Source organism: Aythya fuligula, chromosome 1 (assembly GCF_009819795.1).
Source record: "Aythya fuligula isolate bAytFul2 chromosome 1, bAytFul2.pri, whole genome shotgun sequence".
NCBI classification, from domain to species: Eukaryota; Metazoa; Chordata; class Aves; order Anseriformes; family Anatidae; genus Aythya; species Aythya fuligula.
The window spans coordinates 203,282,619-203,302,507 of record NC_045559.1 but is presented as its reverse complement, the minus strand read 5'-3'; the positions used below and the strand labels follow the sequence as shown (position 1 = coordinate 203,302,507).

Genomic DNA, 19,889 nt, shown 5'->3' with positions numbered 1-19,889 from the left:
CGAGGTGATCTTGTTTGCACGATCATTACACACAAGAGGCCCGGCCGTGGACCGAACTGAAGCACGGCAGGTGCCCCGTTACATAAATTTGTGTTTTTAGATGCTGCAGGTGCAGTACTGCACGGCCTCACTGCAGAGAACTGGGACCAGGATGCTACCAGCCCAACGCTGTTTGGTAACTGCTTTGCAATCTCTTTCATCTACTCGGAAAAAAAGTCTTCAGGGCTGTTCTGCAGCCACTTCACGTTCTGCGTGCCAATTTACCTGGGTTCATTAGCAGCAAGGCTGTTACCTTGCTTTTTCTTCTTTATATACATTGTTTTTACTGCAGCTGTCTCGGGCTCCACGCTAGTAAGCACTATGCAAATGACCGGTTGCTGGATGGCTGCTAATTTAGAAGGGAAGAAGGATGCTGGAAACCCTCAGTTCGAGTCCCAAATAAACCACTTGTTTCCAGTTGCCTTGGGCAAGTCACTTGATCTGCCCTGAAATCTGTTTTCAAAACAGAAATGAATATTTCTTTACCTGGCAGGGAAGCTGAGAGCATAAACCCATTAAAGACTGCAAGGAGTTCCGATCCTAGGGTGATAAGCAATTACTTCATACATATGCAAGGGCTGGCAGCGTGCGTTGCTTGTTCCAAAATACACACAGAACTGCTTGGCCCGATGAACAGATATTTTCTCAACAACAAAACAGCAAAGCAACAACAACAAACCGCCAGAAAACTGCAGGTTGGCTTCAGAGGGATGAGTGTGCTCTCGTCTAACTGAACGTTTCCTTCTGCTGTGCAAGGGTGCTTGCTCGGATGCACGAAGCAGGTACCTCCTGCAGAAGCTGTGCGACCGACTCGGGTCCACGCAGAAGTAAACATCAGCCAAAGAGGCTGGAGGAAATGCTTTCCACCAGAATAAGGAGCCACGCAGAGTTACAAAACAACCCAGTGAACATCTTTATTCACAAAATCAACCGTCAGCCACCTGATGCGCTCCCGCAGTTCCAGGACGACGTTTTGCCTTGCTAGGTCTGCCTGATTTTTTTCCTGAGGTAAAGAGGATTTGCTTTTAACTCGGGGTGGGGAGAAGCACGCTGCACAGTTGTCATTTCGTAAGAGCAAAACGCGTCTCAGCCGTGACAATACTTTGCAATTTTATAATACTCCAATCTTCAAAGCACTGTGCAGGCATTTAATTAAAGCCTATTAAAGCCTCACAGCAGCCCTGGCTCCCCGTCCCTCTCAGGTCACACCTCCTTATTAATATTTCACATGAAACCCCCGCTACCTCCCAACAATACTGATTCAGTACTCCCATCACCCGTGCTAGTCTTAGGAGAACCTCAACCCTTTAGTTAGGGGTTTATTTATTTATTATCACTCCCGAAATCACTAAGGATGTGAACTGCTCTCACATTAACCGCAGCTATGCTTCCATAATCTCACCAGAACGTGTATTATTTTCTGTAAGCCAGGATTAAGCTCACAGAGAGCTTCGTGATACAAAAATCCTCTCCGTTTCCCACTAAAACGCCCTGTCCCGTGCTCACGTTACGTCCACGTGGTGACAGCAGCGCCTTGCTCCGCTCCAGCCAGCTGCTGAGCTACAGCAGACAGGAGTGAGGGAACCTGGGGAAAGGGATCACGTCCTTGATGTTGTCGACTCCCAGGATGTACTGCAGGTAGCGTTCAAAGCCCATCCCGAAGCCTCCGTGGGGAACCGAGCCGAATTTTCGGAGGTCTAGGTACCTGCGGTGGAAAGAGACAGTTACACTTGCAGCGCGTTTACGCTGAGGTAATTACAGCGAGCTTTTTATCTAGGGGTTTGTTTTCCATCTTAATTACTTCTCCTCGCCCCTAACCGCTGTGGGTTTCTGCCAACGCAGCCGGGACAGGCCAGGGGTGGGAAGAGGTGTGGCTCCCTGACAGGAGGAGCTTTTATTAGCAGAAACCCCAAGTGCAAAAAAAGCATTTAAACCAGCAGAGCTACGCCTTGCCAGTGTGCCTGTTTTGTTTAGGAACGAGAACTCATTTGGGTACAAAGCACGGCTTTAACACCACAGCTCATGCTGAGAGCACCTCTGGAAGTTTTAACAGGTAAAATATCCCGAATAGAGGCACGAGCCCAGGTCTGACAACACAAAACAGAGATGGAGGCGCCTGCTCGCAGCTGTTTAGCCTGTGCCATGCTGGTGTTGAAACCTGCCCTGCAATAAATTCTTTCATTTTCTGTCGAGTCACCTTTTCAATAGCCTAAATCATATCATTTCCAGTAATTTCTTCAGAAGACTATTTCTTGGCCCAAACAGGTCCTGCTGTCTGCTGAATTTTCCCTCAGACCTTTACTTTTCTTTTAAGGTAATGATGATAGCCTTTTTTATTTCCCCCCCGAATCACTTTTACAGGCTGATTCATTTATTCCCCCAGCAAGTCAGCAAAAAATCTTGGCCGTATCTTCTCCAACAATGAGACCTGGAACAAGACATTTCATTTTCCAGAACAGTACCTGTCATCAACAGAAAACTCAGCTCCCTGGTTTGGAAGCAGATATTCCAAAAGTCAGAGAATGGCTCGGGTTGGAAGGGACCTTAAAGCCCATCCAGTTCCAACCCCCTGCCGTGGGCAGGGCCACCTCCCGCTAGATCAGGTTGCCCAGGACCCCATCCAACCTGGTCCTGAATACCCCCAGGGATGGGGCACCCACGATATATGGGTTAAGAAACTTCTTCTTTAGAGCTCCCCATTGCCCTGCTGGATTTCACCTGCTGTGATACCCAAGGACTATGCGTGCAGCTATAAAATGTCACCCACAGTTTTATTTTCACAGGAGTGAACAACATCTCGGTGGGTGTCTTCTTTTATGGGGCCACTTCTGAGCCTGCTGGGGCCACGAAGTTTTTATTCTTTATATGAATGCCCTAGTAGGGGATTGAGTGGCTGCACGTGCATTACGTGCTTCTAATCTTGAATGAATATTTTATCATCCCAGTTTAAAAATGCAAGTAAATGTAAATGTAAATATATAACCAAGTATTCTTAAATATGTATATGCATATAATTATATACTAATATAATATATAAATATGCATCTTGAATTACATATGCTTACACTATATAATTATATACAATGGAATTACAATATATTACAATATTATGTATTAAATTATATATTAAATATATTTAATAAAATAGATAGCACTGGGTTTGGCTGGAATAATTTTCTTCATAGTAGCTCCTACGGTTCTACACTCTGGATTTGTGATGAAAACAGTGTTGATAACACCTTGATGTGTTAATTATTTTAACTATTTAATTATTTTTAATTATTGCAGAGCAGTGCTTACGCAGCACCAAGGTCTCTTTCTGGTTCTCCCACCCGAGAGGAGGCTGGGGGGAGGCAGCACAAGGAGTTGGGAGGGGACTCAGCCAGGACAGCTGACCCAGCTCACTGGTTTTCACACTTTTACCTTTCTGATCCTCTTCCCCATCCCACTTAGGGGGACCGAAGAAGTGGCTTAGCTGCCTACCAGGGTTAACTGACAATATAAATAAAAAAAATGTATTTATTACATTTATATAATACATTAATAAATGTAGTAACACCTAAGTACACTTAATAAATACTTAAGTACCCATAAAAACGTATGAATTATATATTTTGCTTGTATTTTGATACATATGTAGATACATATTTATATTTAAGTGCTTGCCTTTCAGGGTTTTGTTGGTTTGCAGCCCACATTTTAACAGCGTGAAGCCAAAGCAATGCCACTGATCACCTCCCCTTGCAAAACACAAAGACATTCTCCAACGAATGGCTAAGCCTGCAAGACACTGCCCTGGCAGACTGAGTTTGGTGGTAAGACTTTTAGAGCTGAAAATGTTAATTTTTCTTGCAGTTCATTAACAGTAGTTAAAATTTGGGAAGCCGTATATTATTTTTTTTTATTTTTATTTTTTCCATGGGGCTCTGCCTCCTCCACTCTGCTGCCTAAGCAGTAAAACCAAAAGCAGAACTTCCTACCTCTTCCTAGCACTGACCCACAACGGTTATGCCTGCACTGCAAGCTGAACAGCAGGCTCAAGAGAGGGATATTTGTTGCCTGGTCCCGGGGGCCCACAAGTTTTTTGTCTGCACACGGTCATCTTCAACTTAACCTGCTTCACGCAGGCTGCATTCGTAAGAATTTGGGTTTCCACTTATAAACCAGGATCTGCCTCCGGGGAGCTCTGCTCTGCGACTTTTCAAGGGTTTGCAAGGAAGGCGATGGGTGAATCTGATGCTGAGGGTGGTGACTTGTAAAATATGAACGGCCTCCTAAACGCGAGGGATTTGAGCGCTGCCCGTGGCACAGCAACCTGTCCCAGCTCAGCAGTTCTGAGCTGAACTGGCTAAGCAGCTGGTGACAACTCCAGCAGCAAGCAGCAATTTAAATAACAGCACAAACACTGCTGGTGACATCAGTGAGAGTATCTCAGCCCGTGCAAAGACAGCTGAGGCTACGCCTAGCACCTTTTCTTCCCTTCTGCTGGCAAGAGAGTTTACGAAGTCATCACAAAGAGATGAAGTAACTCAGCTGCTTCCAGATGAACAATAATAATAAATTCTACCCTTGCTTATCCAGGGCTTTCATCTGTGGATCTCAAAGCACTCTGAGAAGCCATTTTGGCAAAAGGACCGAAACAAAACCCATTAAAGTTAATAGAAAAAGTCCATTGAATTAAACGTGCTGAGGATCAAGCCTGTGAATCCTTCCTGATGACTGTGCTTAGACGAAGCAAAGGAATTGAGAAATTTTCCATTCTTCCCAGATGAAAGAAAAAAGTAACTGCCTGCAGATGAAAAGAAAAATCCCTTTAGGCTGGGAAATGTTCCCTGAGGTTTCCTTCATTCAATAATCTCCAGACACTGGATGTTTCTCACCTCAAAAACAGCAAAAACAGCCATGAACTAATCTAGCTGTTTCTCCCAGTGCCTCATACTTATGAGGAGGGATGAGCCCCTCACGGGCAACTGGGGGGCCGTGCAACATTATTCTAAGGGGGAAATAAGTTTATGTGACCGCAGCTAGCCCCTGAGTTCATGTTCAGGACCTGGAGGGCTGGTTGCTCTTCTGAGATTTGAAATTTACTAAAATATGTGCTGCAACAACATCCCCTGGCAGCGAATTCCACCAGCTTGTTATGTGGCAAGTTAGCAAAGCATTCCCTAGAAAAGCATTCCCTTTCATCCCTTTAAAAACCTATATCCTTTCAGCATCATCGTGAAATCCTGCGCTGCACAGCAAGGCCCTATGAAGAACAGCACTCTCCTAGGGACCATTTGTAAAGCAGAATGTATTCTTTTCGGTCTCCTTTCAAAACAAACACCACCTTCATCTTTTATGTAACTCTCTTGTTATACTGAAGCCTCCGCAGCCAGTTAGAAGAAAAAGTACAGCCGAAAGAACAAAGACACTGCAGTCCACGAAGCGAAATATCCTACTGGAAGAAAAAAATAAGGAAAATATATGGGTAATGAAAAACTGCTAGTGACATGAGATGGCATTTGCAGGACCATTTGGTTAAATGTTTCAGGTACTGAGCATGCAAAGTAACCATGATGCTGGGAAAAATGCTGTCTTTGGTTTCGTACAACTTCTGCTCTGCTACAACTTTTTGGGAATCTTCCAGCAATCTCCCAGCGCTTCCATGTTCTAATCAGAGCAGCAACAAGAGGGTCAGGCTTCTTCAAAAGAGATCAATGGTTCTACCTGCTTTCACTGGGCTCGGAAGGAGGTTCAGGGAGGACATGAATGCTGTGACTGCCCATTGATCCGAAGCAGCTCACCAGTGCTGCTGTTTCTTAAGCCCTCTCCTTTCTACCTTGCCACCTGACAGAATGCTCTGACATTAGAGTCACAGAATCAGTAGGGTTGGAAAAGACCTCCGAGATCATTCAAGCATCAAAGACAATTGTAAATAAGAAAGGCCAAGAAGACTGAAGCTCAATATTCACCATCTAAGGCCAAGATGGCACAGTAATATCCATCCTAAGACAGCAGGTAACATCTGCCCTGGTGCTATGTCCAAGGAAATTGGTGCTTACATGCAGAAAGACCACCTGGAATGCTGCTCGTGCTGGTATGGGGACATGTTCATTACAAAGAAGTAAAGTTTTGTTATTGCTCGTGCTAAGTTGGCACTTGGAGTCTGCAGGCAGGGCAAGGCCCTGTTTGTGAGGCAATGCACTCAACACCCTGTGGTCACAGAGAATTCAGGCTTTGCCCTGTGGAGCTGACAGCCTAAACTGGCAAAGAACAGCAGGAAGAGGCACAGAGGCAGCAAGTGAGTTCCCAGGGCAAACTCTGACCACCTGACTTTCCCACCTCACTTGCACAGACCTCTCAGCCTAGCCAAGATCAGCATCTGCAGCACCGAGCTCTTTTCTATCTACAGTTCAAAGGAAAGAGTGTGAAAATAAGAAACAGTCACTGCGAAGCCAAGCCAGATAGTTTCCCAGCTCATATTCTTTACCGAAAGAAACCTGTGCAACAGGAAAGAATGTCCTGAGCTGAGGAAGATTCAGAGGAGTTTGGCTATATCCATTTATCTACTTTTTTGAAAAGCTTTCTAGAAGACAGGGAGGGGCAGAAGCACCACAAATCATCGGATGCCTCTTTGACCGATGATTCCCCCACCAGCAAGGAAGTCTTGAAGCCACGAATAGCAGCAGCGTGTCCCAAAATATCCTCGTGCTTACTCAAAGAAGAAAACAGGCAGAAACCGAGATACGGCATTAGACGGGGGATTTCAGAAGGGACCACATCTTGCACAGCCCATTCAGGAGTTAGCAAATATTGCACTTCAAAAGGAATGACTCAGCTGCTCTCAGAAGGGTTTGTGTGCCAGCTTCGGAGACTGAATTCAATCACCGAAATGGAGGAAATTAATTTCAGTCTCTCCTACCACCTTCACTGAGAAGATGCTGGCAAACCACCGACCTCTTTTCTGGCAGATTCTGGAGCAAGAGGCCAGTAGGAACCACAGATCTCTTACGCCTTCCTTGCACACTAGGCTCTGCTACGGCAAGGCTCTTCAATCAGTTTCAGTCTTCTCTGGGAAGCTGCATCATCCGCAACGGCGTGGAGGGAGCAGAGAATCTCCAAAATGAGATTACAGAAGGAAGGAGTTTCCAAAATGTCACTGCTACACGACATGAATCTGAAAATGGGCGATGGGCAATGTCTCTTCGCAGGAGGCATCAGGCAGGGCTGAGCTGTCTTAGTGCTGAGAGGCTCCCTGCTACTGAGCACCAAGCTTTCTCAGGCTGTACCTCAAATCCTAACCACACAACTGATTATCCTTGGTCAGGACAACCCTTCCCTCTCCAGCAGACCCAATATTTAATTACCTACATACGTTGGGAGTTGCTGACTATGCTCCTCTAGTGTATCAGGTGCTGGGCAGGGTTAGGAAAAAACCAACCATCCTGTGTACCACCCAGAATCCTGGGATTGTTCTGACTATTTTACATAAGCTGCAAGGGGACAACTAAGAAGCAGAGCATGCTAAAAGGATTCAGCTTGACTGCTACACCTTACACAGGCACACTGGACATGTTAACAGCTCTCTAGCACCAATTTTACCTGAGAACATGGACAGTTAAAACATGTACCTGCCTAAAAATATTTCCTGCAAACAGAAGCTACGGGCTCAGAGACATTCCAGACAGAAACCTTCACCCTATGCTCTGGGTTTGATGAGTTGATACAGTGCATTCTGACCCATGAATGCAAATAATAAAGGAAGACAGTTCATTCACCCTATTTGCAAATGGATGATGTAAAGGACTGACAGGCACTGAGCACTTCTGAAGTGATTTCATACTGTGGGAGGAGGAGAGTGGAAGAATCTCCTACTACTGCTCTTCTCAAGGCATTCTCCCTAACGAGCACTCCAAATACTGAGGAGTATATGGATACTCTTCTAAATTTAAAATTCTCTGCAGTATCATCCTCTCAGGAGCTATGACCAAGTACGTACCAAGAAACACTTGTCAGGAGGGGCACTAAAATCTTGGCATTTTAATAGGCTACGCTGTTAATTCAAAGGTTGTTCAGCCTCCTTAGCAGGACAGTTTTAATTGCTTCCATGGATTTGTTAGGGAAGGTTTTTCGACCCAATTGCCCTGTCAATTGTAAAAGGAGTTATTCATGGAGCTGTTAAAGGTCACAAATTGCTTGTGGTTCTGCATCCTGTTTATCTTGTGTGCTGGTGGACAGAATCTATGCGCAGCTTAATGATTTAATACCGCTGATGAGCTGTAAATTAATTCACTTCGTGCCATCCTGAAAGGAATGACCTGTGCTGTCCGTGGACAAATTGGGAAGATAAACTGTGTAGCATCAGATTAAATTTGTTCAAATGAACTGCCTGTTCCATTTAGACTGGACTGGGCCAAGAAATGTCCCCCTCACGAACAGAGCCAAAAATAAATAAATAAATAAATACAAATGTAAAAGAAACACTTGTTTTAAGAACCTCAGAAGAAGAAATATAGCTTACAGACCAAGATATTGTCTTACCATTGGTAGGTATCTGCAAGTCCTAATCTGTGGAACAAAAAGAAAAAGCCTTGTAAGTAAAGGAACACAACAGATCTTCAGGAGCAGCACTTGACTGGAAGACAATATGAGGTTAAGGGAGGCTCTCGTGATGAAACTCAGTCCAAAAAGGAAAGGTAGGAAGGTAAGGGAAGGCATGATCGGTGGCTGTCAGCTCTGGCACTTGGTAGACGTCTCAAACAGGTTCCCAACATGCTTCTTAAAGTGCCAAGTTTGTTGGTAAACAAACAGGGTCGAGCCCAACTTCATGCAAAAACTTCTGCACATTCTTAAATTGAGGCAAATTAATAAACTCTACTTGTGAATTTTTGGAGAGAACAGGCCTAAATACTGAATTTACATGCAGCCAAACTCACTTGTAAATGAGTATAAATCTCTTCACACGTGCGGCTATGGAATGATGCAAATTTTCCCCTTTCTTAGTTCACAAAACCACTAAAGATGCCACGGATTTCATAACGTGTAAAGCCATTAAATAAAAATAGTTTCGGTAAAACTATTAAATAAAACCGTGGCTTTTCCTAATTGCCACTAGTGCAACCTCCCTCTTTTCCTGTCCTGGCAGAAACTGAGCAAAGTTGATGTTGTTTTTTTTTTTTTCTCCACTTCTCTCAACACAAACAAGAATGTCTGTAAGCAAAATTAGACCATTTTGCTGATCTTCAGCGCGTTGCAGCAGTCCCTGTAGGACTTGTAGCAAGAATCCAGCTCTCTCTCTAGTTACGGTGGGTCTGCAGGAATTTCAAGAATTTAAAGGCATTAACAAAGTATTTTGACTCAGCACATCAGGTCCTGAGCACTCAAAACTGAGAAAAACGTAGTAAGTATGATTATTTTTCCACGTGTTTCCATCTTCAGTGCAGAGCTGTACTTTAAGGCCACTGTAGATAGACCATTTGTAGCCTGAAATGCTTCCTGTGTGTTCCCTGCCAAACAAAAAAGTCTGGCTTTAACCTTTACCAGGATCCCTCCTCCAGCTGCACACCTGGAGGGCTGGGGACTCGGGATCTCACTGTCAAAAATGTCAAGTGCAGCAGGCAACACTGCTCATTGCTTCAGACGAAGCGTGCCTCCTTCTGGAGAGTTCACAGGGAGAGGAACAACAAGCAAAGGGAGGCCTTGCAGGGAATATATCACCCTACACTGCAAACTGAGAACCACCACGCCAGTGATTTAATTGCCCTGTCTGTTGTTTTCATTATGCTGAAATGGGTTTTGCTTTTCTCCGCTGACTCGATCCATCTCTGTGGGCACGCAGCTGATTTGAGTGATAAATTCTGCCCCAACATGCAAATGATGTTGCTCTGGGATTAATCCCCCTCAAAAATTGCTTTGTGCAAGTGTATGACTGGCACAAACGGACTCCCGTGAGTTATGAAAGGTTCTCTGGAAAACTCAGGCAGGATCTAGGGAGTGATTTTCCATGGAGATTTACCCCATCTGTAACCTCAGTTATTGTTAATTAAACAGCAGCTCTGATATCCTGACACTGAATTTAGCCTAAAATCACTCCACGTCACACGAGCCAGAACAAAGCAGCAAGGAAAGAGACTGTCAAAGAGCCTGCGTGACTCAGAACAGCTCCCAGCCTCTTCCAGGGAAGCTTCTCACCAAGCTGTTAGCTAAGAGAAGTGTTCTTTGAAATGATGCCACCGAGGCCAGCTGCATCACGGCTAGCGGAGCTTCTGACCAAGAGCTGCAGTTCCTCAGTTGCACAACGCAGTAACAAAAATATCCGAGCTCTGGGTGACAACTTCCACCTTCACAGTCAGCTCGCAGCCACCAAAACTGCGGAGGGAAGGTTCGAGGACAAAATGCTTCAGAGCAGGGCCTCCTGGCACCTGCAGGTCCCACGTACCTCTGCAGGCGGGACTGGAGGAAGGGCAGGCGCTCCTCTCTCAAGCTGCCTCCACACAACTCCCCGATTCCTGGTACGAGGAGGTCAACAGCTGCAACCTTAAAAGAAACAAAAATAACGTCAGTCATGCCCTTCAGTCCACAGCAGAAGCACAGCAGACACCGGATGGTTGTTTGTAAAAAAGCTGCTTTAATTATCCCGTCGAGTCCAGGACCCTGAGGTGAGTATTTTCACGTGCTCAAAAAGTCTCTTTTGGGCAGGAGAAGGCTGGGAGGGAAGCCTACAATGACAGAAGCTGTCAGGCCTCCAGAAAACCTAAACGAGGGCAGTCACGTTCCAGGCTGAGGGCGTTTGCACCACGTGGTGTGAACTGAATGCCATCAGGTCACTCTGGAGACGGGAGTGCACATAGGAAAATCTGTACGTGGTGCAAAAAACCAAACGGGAGCTCACGAGGAGGCAAACACGCACAGGGCCTGATTCCCTTAGAGTTTATGCAGCTCTAAAAACCTAACGCTACCCAACTCCTGAACCTTCCTCCTGGTACTCCTGCTTTGTGGATTTCTTCTACAACAGAAAAAAGACCGGACAGGATCATATCTCAGCTTGGACTTGTTGAGTGGAGGCCCAGCAGAAGGCTATCCTTGTTTATCAGAGGCTGAGGCACATGCTCAGCTGAAAAGGAGGTAGAAGTGTGACCCGTGGACTCACTGTTCTTTGGGGTCCGTCTTCATTGTCCCGCATGTAGAAAGGTTTGAGGTCGTAGGGGTAGTTAATGACAAACACGGGAACCTCCCCGCAGTGCTGCACCAGGTACTTCTCATGTTCTGTTTGGAGGTCACAGCCCCACTGGGAAGACAAGAAAAGGGACCTGGCGTCACGCTTTGCCTGTGGCAAGAGACGCGGCAAAATCCCTGCAGAGGAGAAGCGCGGCTTTGACCCACAAGAAACCACGAGCAGTAACTCTGAGCGCCCACAGGGCTGGGGGAAAATCTGCTAGGACAACAGAATTCCACAGGTTTTAAGGCAGAGCAAAGCAGTGAAATAACAGAGGTAAATTTCCCAGAACAGGGCCAGACTTCCCTGCAGCTGATACAAAATCAGAAAAAAAAACAACCCCCCAAAAACCCCAACAAACAAAACCTTCTCTCCACATCGCTCCAGGGAAACAGGCAGCTGTCCCAAACTGCTTTACTCGGCCCAGCACACCAGCCGTATTTTGGCGTACAGAAAGCAGCTCTGCCAGGACGACCACTCTCTCCTTGCTGTGTCCTGTTACAAGCTACTTTAATTCTCACTTAGGAAAACCCAGCATCCTACCAACCAATTCTTTCCTACTGGAAAACCTGGCCATCTGCAATGCCCTTTGCTTCTCCTGCTTTCTTCCAGTGATGTTACAAATTCTGGGGCTTTTGATGAGAAAAGGGAATCAGGTGATTCTCCTTCCCAGGTAACAATTATCCTTTGGAGAGGCAAAGGGTTCCGCTTACCTCCATGTAGGTTACATGATATTTTGACATGGTTTTGGCTTATTAGAACTTGTAAAACTTTTGGTGCTACCTAAATATCATTCCCTTATTTGAAGATGACTGAAGAATGATGACAGCAGACACCACAACACACTCAGCACTACTTGGACACAGAAAGAGAGAAAGGAGGCTTCCCTGAGACCTGCAAAGTTTTTCAGGCTGTGTGCAAAAACAGCCACAGGGAGAAGCCGCCAGGCAACCACCTACCTCTGGCTTAAAAGCAAAAGTTTGAGAAGCTTGCTTCAAAATTTCCACCGCTTCGTTGTAGGAAATTCTACAAGACAAAAAGAAAAAAAAAAAAAGAATTTAGAGATAACTGTGAAAGGAATAACAAGAAAGTTTTCTGGCCAAGCTTTGCACTGGAAAATGAAGGAGGCATTTCCCCCCGGCCATGCCAACTTGTGCTGTGATGTCAGACTTCCCAATAATGCTTTGGATGGAAACCAAAAGCTTACATTTTATATGGCAAGCGCCCCGTGCTTTCCTGTGCTTCGGCTACATGCAGGAAGTGCTAAGCTCTCAAGCCACTTCTGCGTTATTGCAATGCTGCATTTCAGTCGGAAGGGAGTTTTGCACAGAACCTCTTCATACAAATTTGATTTTTTTTTTTTAATTTATTAAAGAAACCTGTCCTCACTGGCACAGTTCCAACAACGCAGCTCCATCGTTCAGCACGGTGTTAGGAGGCAAAAATAACAGCCCAGAGCGCGAAGAACTCGTACCTCCAACCTTTTTATTTTGCAAATACCATGAGGTTTATTTGCAGCAACGTTTCTCTGCTCCTCTGACAGCTTTGAAAGCGGTTTCTCCACTGATTTCCACCAGTACAGGAGAACAGCACCGTGGCAAAGCAAACAGAAAAAGTGCAGTCAGAGATGCTGCAGGTTTGGTAACTGGAAATCAAGACTCGATGGAAGGTGCTTTTGCTGACCAGTTTTCCACATAGCAAGCAAATGCTGCGCACAGAAAGAGCAACTTGCTCGTGGTAATTTCATCCCTCTGTATCGTTAGCCAAATGCAATTATAAAACAAATTCCCTGAAGGGCACGAGCTCTTTACGTCCATGGAAGGCTTCTGGAGGAAATACATCAGGAATACCTCTGGAGGAGGTATTTTAGGGGGGCACGGAAGGAAATCAAAATTCTTCCGTTCTTTAGCATAGAGCAAAACAGAAAAAGGAGTTGCACAAGTGATTGGGAATAAAAAATCAGCTGGCCTTTTTAAACATCAAAAATATTTGCAGAAAAGAGGATATGCTGGAGAGAAAATGTGAAGGAGGGCAGAGCACCAAAGCTGAAACCAAGGAGCAAACCACTGGGAGCAAACCACTCGTCAGGTGCATGTGAAAGGAGGACACCCTGGCAGAAAGAGGATCTTGTCTAGGCAAGCAAAAGCGAAAGGACGGCAGACCCAGACGCTGGTCTCATGCAGAGGTGACAGGAGGACTGCCAAACAGAACAGAAGGAATTTCGGTTCGTGCTCTTGAGGAGACCTTATGTTAACCCAGCAGGCACCGAGTTGGGGCAGAAAAAGAAGATAGAGAAAATAGGAACCCTTTCCCCAAAAGCCCTCTTCCAGATCATTTTGAAATCGAAGTACTTACGTGACGAATTTGTTCTTCAGCATTTGTTCCAACCTGCCCTTGGTCAAAACAAGAAAAACAAAAGAGTAAAGCAACTCCTAAGGGTTCAGGGGCACAGAAGAAGCAGAGAGAAGTCACCCCTCACTAAGTTTTGATTTGTGGGTCTGCGTTGTGCTCTAGATAAGGGTCAAAATCCACTCCAAGCCATGCAGTGCTAAAAGGGAAGCTACTTTTGGAGCTGAGGATTTGGAGGCCAGTAGGTGATGACACAACTACAGCTTTGCCACAGATGCTATAGCAAGTTGTGCATCCTCTCTGCATTGGCCTGAAAAATAACTTAAGCTCAGACCAACTCCTGGCTCTTCACAGTTCATTAACACAGGAGAACAATTAAACAAAAAATAAATTAAGCCCCCCTATTTCCAAGAGCTCCCAAAAATGCATAGAAGGGTCGCAGCTCTTTCCTGTCCCATTTATTACCTTCTGGGCAGGAGCTACGTATTTATGAAAAAGCTCCACGTCACGAGGACATCTGGAGAACACGGTGCTTGTTGCCGTCTTGAAAAGATCTTCCATAACCTAATAGAGAAAACAGAAGGGCACGAAAAATTAACGCTGCTTAGATGTCCCAGACTATAAATAAAACGTGGTGCACATCAGCCAAAGGGTACTAAAGGAGCTTTTGCATGGTCAGACTGCATAAAAAGAGCACCAGCTTGCTAATGCTGCTAATTAGCAGGCTTGCTCACCAGCTGAAGAGGATGAGAACCTGCTTTTCTGCTACGGGTTTAGGGTCTCAGCGTCTGCTGATGGCCTCGGTATCTTCAGTCGAGTATCTCCAGTGTAAAAAGCACACCTGAAACATTCGAGGAGCAGCCACAAATAAACTCATTACAACCATTTGTGGTGACTGGGCTCTGATGAATCATGAGGAGAGGGGAATAAACGTGTGCTGAGTAGAGCCAGCCTGTCCAACAGATTCTGTCTAGAGAGACTCTGCACAGTAAGAGCAAAGCAAAGAGAACACGCACAGAGATGAGCAGAGAGCTAAAACCTACCCATCAATGCGGGGACGTTTGAGAAGCTAAAAAAGGACCTGCTTTAATTTTCCTAAACTAACGTGGATCAGCTGAATGACACTCACATCCAGTTTGGATGCACTTAGCTGTTAAAACGGGCTTCACCTATGAAGAATTAAACTAAGCAAATGCCTTTTGGATTCCAAACAGAAACAAACAGAAACCAAACCAAACCAAACCAAAAAAAGCCCCACAACGTACTCCAATGCATTTTGATCAGCCTGTTGGAAGAGTCATTTCTGTGTTTGTTTAAGCAAAGCAGGCTACCCCAAACACTTGCTGGCATGCTGGCGGGTAAGAGTTCCTGTATCTCCTCGTAGTCCCACACACCTGCATAAAGCAGGGAGTCGGTAGCTGTGGAGTACTGATGCTCCCAACTCTTCTGCAAAATCACTCTCCTTATTCTCATCTCCTTTGTAAGCAACAGAGCAAAGCAGCTGGACTGCGTTTCACCTTAGCCTAGGATGAGACCAGGTTTTTCACAACAAAAAGCACCTCTGAAAGTCCTAGTGCATTTTCTGTGAGATTAACAACTTGGTTCATTAACCGAAGAGCTGAGAGAAGCAACGTACCCACCGGTGATCTCTAGGTGAACAGAGGTCCCTGGATACTGCCCAGGGGAGACTAACTGCACGAAGATGAACCTGACTTCTGGTCTGCAGATCTGAGGAAGAAGCAAGTAAGGAACCAGACCTTACAGGGCAAGAGGAACAAAACACAGAAGAAAGAAGAAGCTGGGCTCCTGACGTGACTACACTGAGATTCCAGGCATTTTCTTCAAACTCTCATGTCTAGAAGACTGTTCCTTCTTCATCACCTGGCCTGAACTGCTGCTCTGTGCTGATGAACAGTCTCTGCATCCCACCAGCTGGTAAGTCAGGCCCTGTCTTCATCCCTTTGGAGCCAAACTCAGCCTTGAGACTCCTGCATCAATCTGGGCCCTCTGTTTAGAAAGGCAAGATCCAAATGAGGCCCAGCAGATGAACATTTTCCTCCTACTGCTACTCAAGCACAGAGGAAATGAAAAGCTAGCATTCCTGCTGCTGAGTGGCAAACAAGCAAACAGGCAGCTTTGAACCTTCTTCAAAGTAGCTAGAAAAAGGCTTATGCAAATGAAATTAGAAAACCTGGCAATTCATCTGGTTTCGCCGAGGCAGAGACGGAGGGATTTTACATTAAGCTTCCTCTTTCTAGAAAATGAAAGTATCATCTGGTTTTAGAAAAGCATGTTGTTTAATTAGCACTTTTTTTTTTTTTTTTCCCCTCGCTGTGCGATAAAGTAACAATTAGGTTCCCACAGCCTTCAACACAAGCAGCTTCCTCTTGTGGAAAAAAGATGTGGGTGGTATGGGAAAAACAATCTGAGAAACACTTCCAGGTTTGAGACTGAGGTTTAATCCTGGCAAAAAAAAAAAAAAAAAAAAGAAAAAAAAGAAAAGACAGACACGTGGGTCATGCGTCGGCCTCCTCACTGCTCTTAACTCTTACTTATGCCAAATGTGTACCAGGCACGAACAGCAGGGCGAAAAATAAAGGGAGAAAAAAGCTCTCCGGCTCAGGAGTTCTGGCTTTAAGCAGATTAATGTAATGAAGGACTGGAAAGCAGGCTGGATGAGAAGCGAGTGGAGAACCACAGGTGCTGGCTTGCTGAGCACGTGAGCTGCAGAGATGGCCCAAGTGGCTGGGTGTGAATGAATTCTGGAAGAAGCACGTTTGGTAGGGGACTTTAAAACACCACCAAAACCACAGCTGGTAGCTTGTCTTGGAGGTGGGACTCTTGGTGTCCAAAAGTTTGCTTGCTTCGTAATGAAAATACAGGAATTGTGCTGCTGGAAAGGCAGGTGAGGAGGACAGAGGTCAACATCTTCCCTTCTCCCCTACGTCTCCCTCCTTTTATCTGGTGATTCTCACCTTCCAAAGAAGTTCTGCAGCATCGGTTCTGGCCTTCCCTGATGTTGCTGCGAAACTTAATGATTGCCTCTCTGATTTTCAGTTAATTTTGACTCGGAGCGTTTGATACTGCGACTTAATCTCTTCCCAAATCACGTTGTGACCAGGGGTGAAACAGGAAATCATCACCAAACCAGTGGCAGACGTCAGCAGCAGCAACCGAAGGTGCTGTGCACAACGAGAGGGGTTCCAATCATCACCTGTCCGTATAAACATCACCCAGGCATACTTTCAGAAAAAACACAGGGCAGGCTCACACCAGATTCTGGCTCACACCTGCCTGCTGCTGGGAAGCAGTCAATAAATTCCTGGCTTTGGTTTGCTTGCCTGTGTGGCTTTTGCTGTACCTACCAAGCTGTCTTTGTCTCAACCCACTTTTATCTTTCCCATTCTCTCTCCCAGGCCACCAGGGGACAGCGAGCGAGCGGCTGCAGAAGAGCAGAGCACACCACTTCTACAGCAAAGGAAGCATTTACCAGGACCGCAGGAGAAATATGCTTGCAAGGGATATTCCTCTTCACATCTTCCTGTCTCCTATGGTACCCTGATAATCCTATTAGTTCTCCAAAGAAGATTGTAAAGGAGAAGTATTAGAGACTAGCTCAGACTAGAGCTCAAATGCTGTGGGTTAAATTTTGTTCTCCATTTTATGCAGTTCGTGTTGCCAAGATTTGACTTTATTAAGGAAGACTGACACTAGGCAACAACTGCTCTCAGAAAAAAACTTATTTTGGGTATTTTCCAACTTTGCAGCCTAAATAATGTTCTTTTAACATGGTTTTGTATGCATGTTTAATGAAATTCAATAATGATGGCACCACGTTACCTCTCTGAGGCCCCGTTAGTGTCATGAGTGAAGTGGGACCCTTTAAAATCCTCTTCACTGTCACGACAGCCAAAAAGAAAAATAGAAGACGACGACCTACAGACATGACTGCTTAACACAGCACTGGAGAGAGGGGGAAAGGGTGGGAGCAGGCATCTCACAGGACAGGTAGGAATGGAGATCTTGGACTTCTAGCACTCTGCTGAGACCAGACACTTCCATATAAGACAGATGTCTTCTAACCTGACCTTCTCCTAACTCTTTCTTGCTCATCTTGGAGGAAATTCTAGCCTAGACTCCTTTGGAAAGAGGCCACAAAGGCCTGAGAACCACTCGCACACTCCCTGTAGGCTGAAGCAGTAATAGCATCAGGGTGAGTGTGGCACCGAGCGCACGGAGCGCCGTGGGACTTTCCGCAGCAAGGATTGTGAAACCTGCCTGCCTTGCGAGAGTCTCGGCTTCTTGGGAGCACTAAGACATGGTTTGGCACAAAGCAGAAACTTACGCTGCGTGATCGAGACACGCAGGACTTCCTAAGAACTGGGCTGCTAATTTAGGAATAACTGAGCATTACTCCGTGCAGTTACACCGGGGAGAAACAGACCTTTGCTCTTGAATCTTGCTCTTCCTTTTATTTTGTAAAGAAAGCTGCTTTTCTTTTGGAGCTTTGGCTAAAGAAGCACCTCACTAGAGAACAGTAAACACGCATTTCTTTGTAGCAAGGCTCTTCTGTACCCTTTAACGGTGCAAAAACAAATACTTGCAAGATGTCCCTGAAGAAGCTGAGCACTCCCAGCACGCTCACTTGCGTTGGAGGTATTCATTCCATGTCTTGAACACCAATTTAAAAAATAATTTTGCAACAATCCAGCTCTTTATCTGAGGACAAAGTTCATATGCTAACCGTAGCCAATAGCCCCCGAGGCTTTCAGCTGGGTGTTTGGCATCAAACAAAGAACACCACAAGCTGCCCAGTGGGCAGATAGGGGAGAGAACACTGCCTTTACGTCAGTTATGTGGGGAAAAAGAAACTTAACTGAGGCTTTAGAGCAGCTGTCAGTTTTTTTTGGTGTGTATTTTTATTCTTTTGTTATTTTTCCAAAAGAGATTGCCCAACGATTTAAAAATAAACAAAACAGGAACTTCACTTCTGCAAGAGAGAACATCACAAAAGTAAGCGTTTTGCAATGTGGACTTGCTAAGGGGGATGCAAAACCATTGCTGCTAGGAGGATTTCTGTAACAAGAAAGGATTCTTGTCAGAGACTTCGGGGCACGAGAAAGAAGGGAAAAATGAATCACAGAATCACAGAATTTCTAGGTTGGAAGAGACCTCAAGATCATCGAGTCCAACCTCTGACCTAACGCTAACAGCCCTCCACTAAACCATATCCCTAAGCTCTACATCTAAACGTCTTTTGAAGACTTCCAGGGATGGTGACTCCACCACTTCCCTGGGCAGCCTGTTCCAATGCCTCACAACCCTTTCAGTGAAGAAGTTCTTCCTAACATCTAACCTAAAACTCCCCTGGCTCAACTTAAGCCCATTCCCCCTCGTCCTGTCACCAGGCACGTGGGAGAACAGGCCAACCCCCACCTCGCTACAGCCTCCCTTGAGGTACCCATAGAGAGCGATAAGGTCGCCCCTGAGCCTCCTCTTCTCCAGGCTGAACAAGCCCAGCTCCCTCAGCCGCTCCTCGTAGGACTTGTTCTCCAGAATATACTCCAGAACCTGATATATTTCATAAGCCAAGAAATTAGGGTTCTAATCTACCTGTGTGGGTATTAACTCCCAAGTCCTGCTGGGTGTAAGCTGGCTCGTGCCGAAAGCAGGAAGATGTGTTAGCATCCATCATGTGGTTAGCGGTCAGTCCTGGAAAATCATTTGAGAGCAGCGAGCACAGCTAAGGGAGGAGGAGGGAATTCTGACGCTGGTTCTGCACAAATATTTGGGGGTGCCCACCTGCATGATGTCCTGGAGGCTCTCGGTGAAGGACAGCTCAGCCTCCACCATGTAGAACTCTGCCAGGTGCCGGCGACTCTGCGAGTTTTCGGCTCGAAACGTTGGCCCAAAGGTGAACACGTGGGTAAAGGCCCTGCAAGGAGACAAGAATGAGGTAGGTCAGGCCTGGAGCACAAGCATTATATTGAAAATCCCATCCACGAGCTCACTTTTCTCCCAGGATCTCGAAGCTCTCAGGTTTCCATCATGTCTTTGACCTGGTTAATGGCACTGCTGTGTATGGTGCTGCTACATTCCTCCAGTGGGGTGGGAAGAGGGGTTATTCACATCCCTCCACAGCTTTCACATCCTTCCACAGTTCACCGAGGTTGCACAAACCCTTTGCAGCTTTCACAGAGCACCATTTACACCCAGGATGCTTTCTGTGGCTGCACAAGAAGAAAAACAACACGCCGCAGAACCAGATCACCACACCAGCCAGGCTCCCCTCATTTCTTATCCC

General features: G+C 45.8%; 1 protein-coding gene across 1 annotated transcript in view; it reads right to left on the bottom strand.

The window, feature by feature from the left end:
• Positions 1-934: 934 nt before the first annotated feature.
• NARS2 (asparaginyl-tRNA synthetase 2, mitochondrial) overlaps positions 935-19,889 on the bottom strand; it is a gene marked incomplete at its 5' end in the record, with an annotated part of 44,325 nt that continues 25,370 nt past the window's right edge. Inside the window, 8 exons of the mRNA XM_032207708.1 lie at positions 935-1,744; positions 8,563-8,589; positions 10,460-10,557; positions 11,171-11,308; positions 12,196-12,262; positions 13,592-13,629; positions 14,051-14,149; positions 19,388-19,520. Of these exons, the coding sequence (XP_032063599.1) occupies positions 1,600-1,744; positions 8,563-8,589; positions 10,460-10,557; positions 11,171-11,308; positions 12,196-12,262; positions 13,592-13,629; positions 14,051-14,149; positions 19,388-19,520 (745 nt within the window). The remainder of the gene's footprint in view (positions 1,745-8,562; positions 8,590-10,459; positions 10,558-11,170; positions 11,309-12,195; positions 12,263-13,591; positions 13,630-14,050; positions 14,150-19,387; positions 19,521-19,889) is intronic.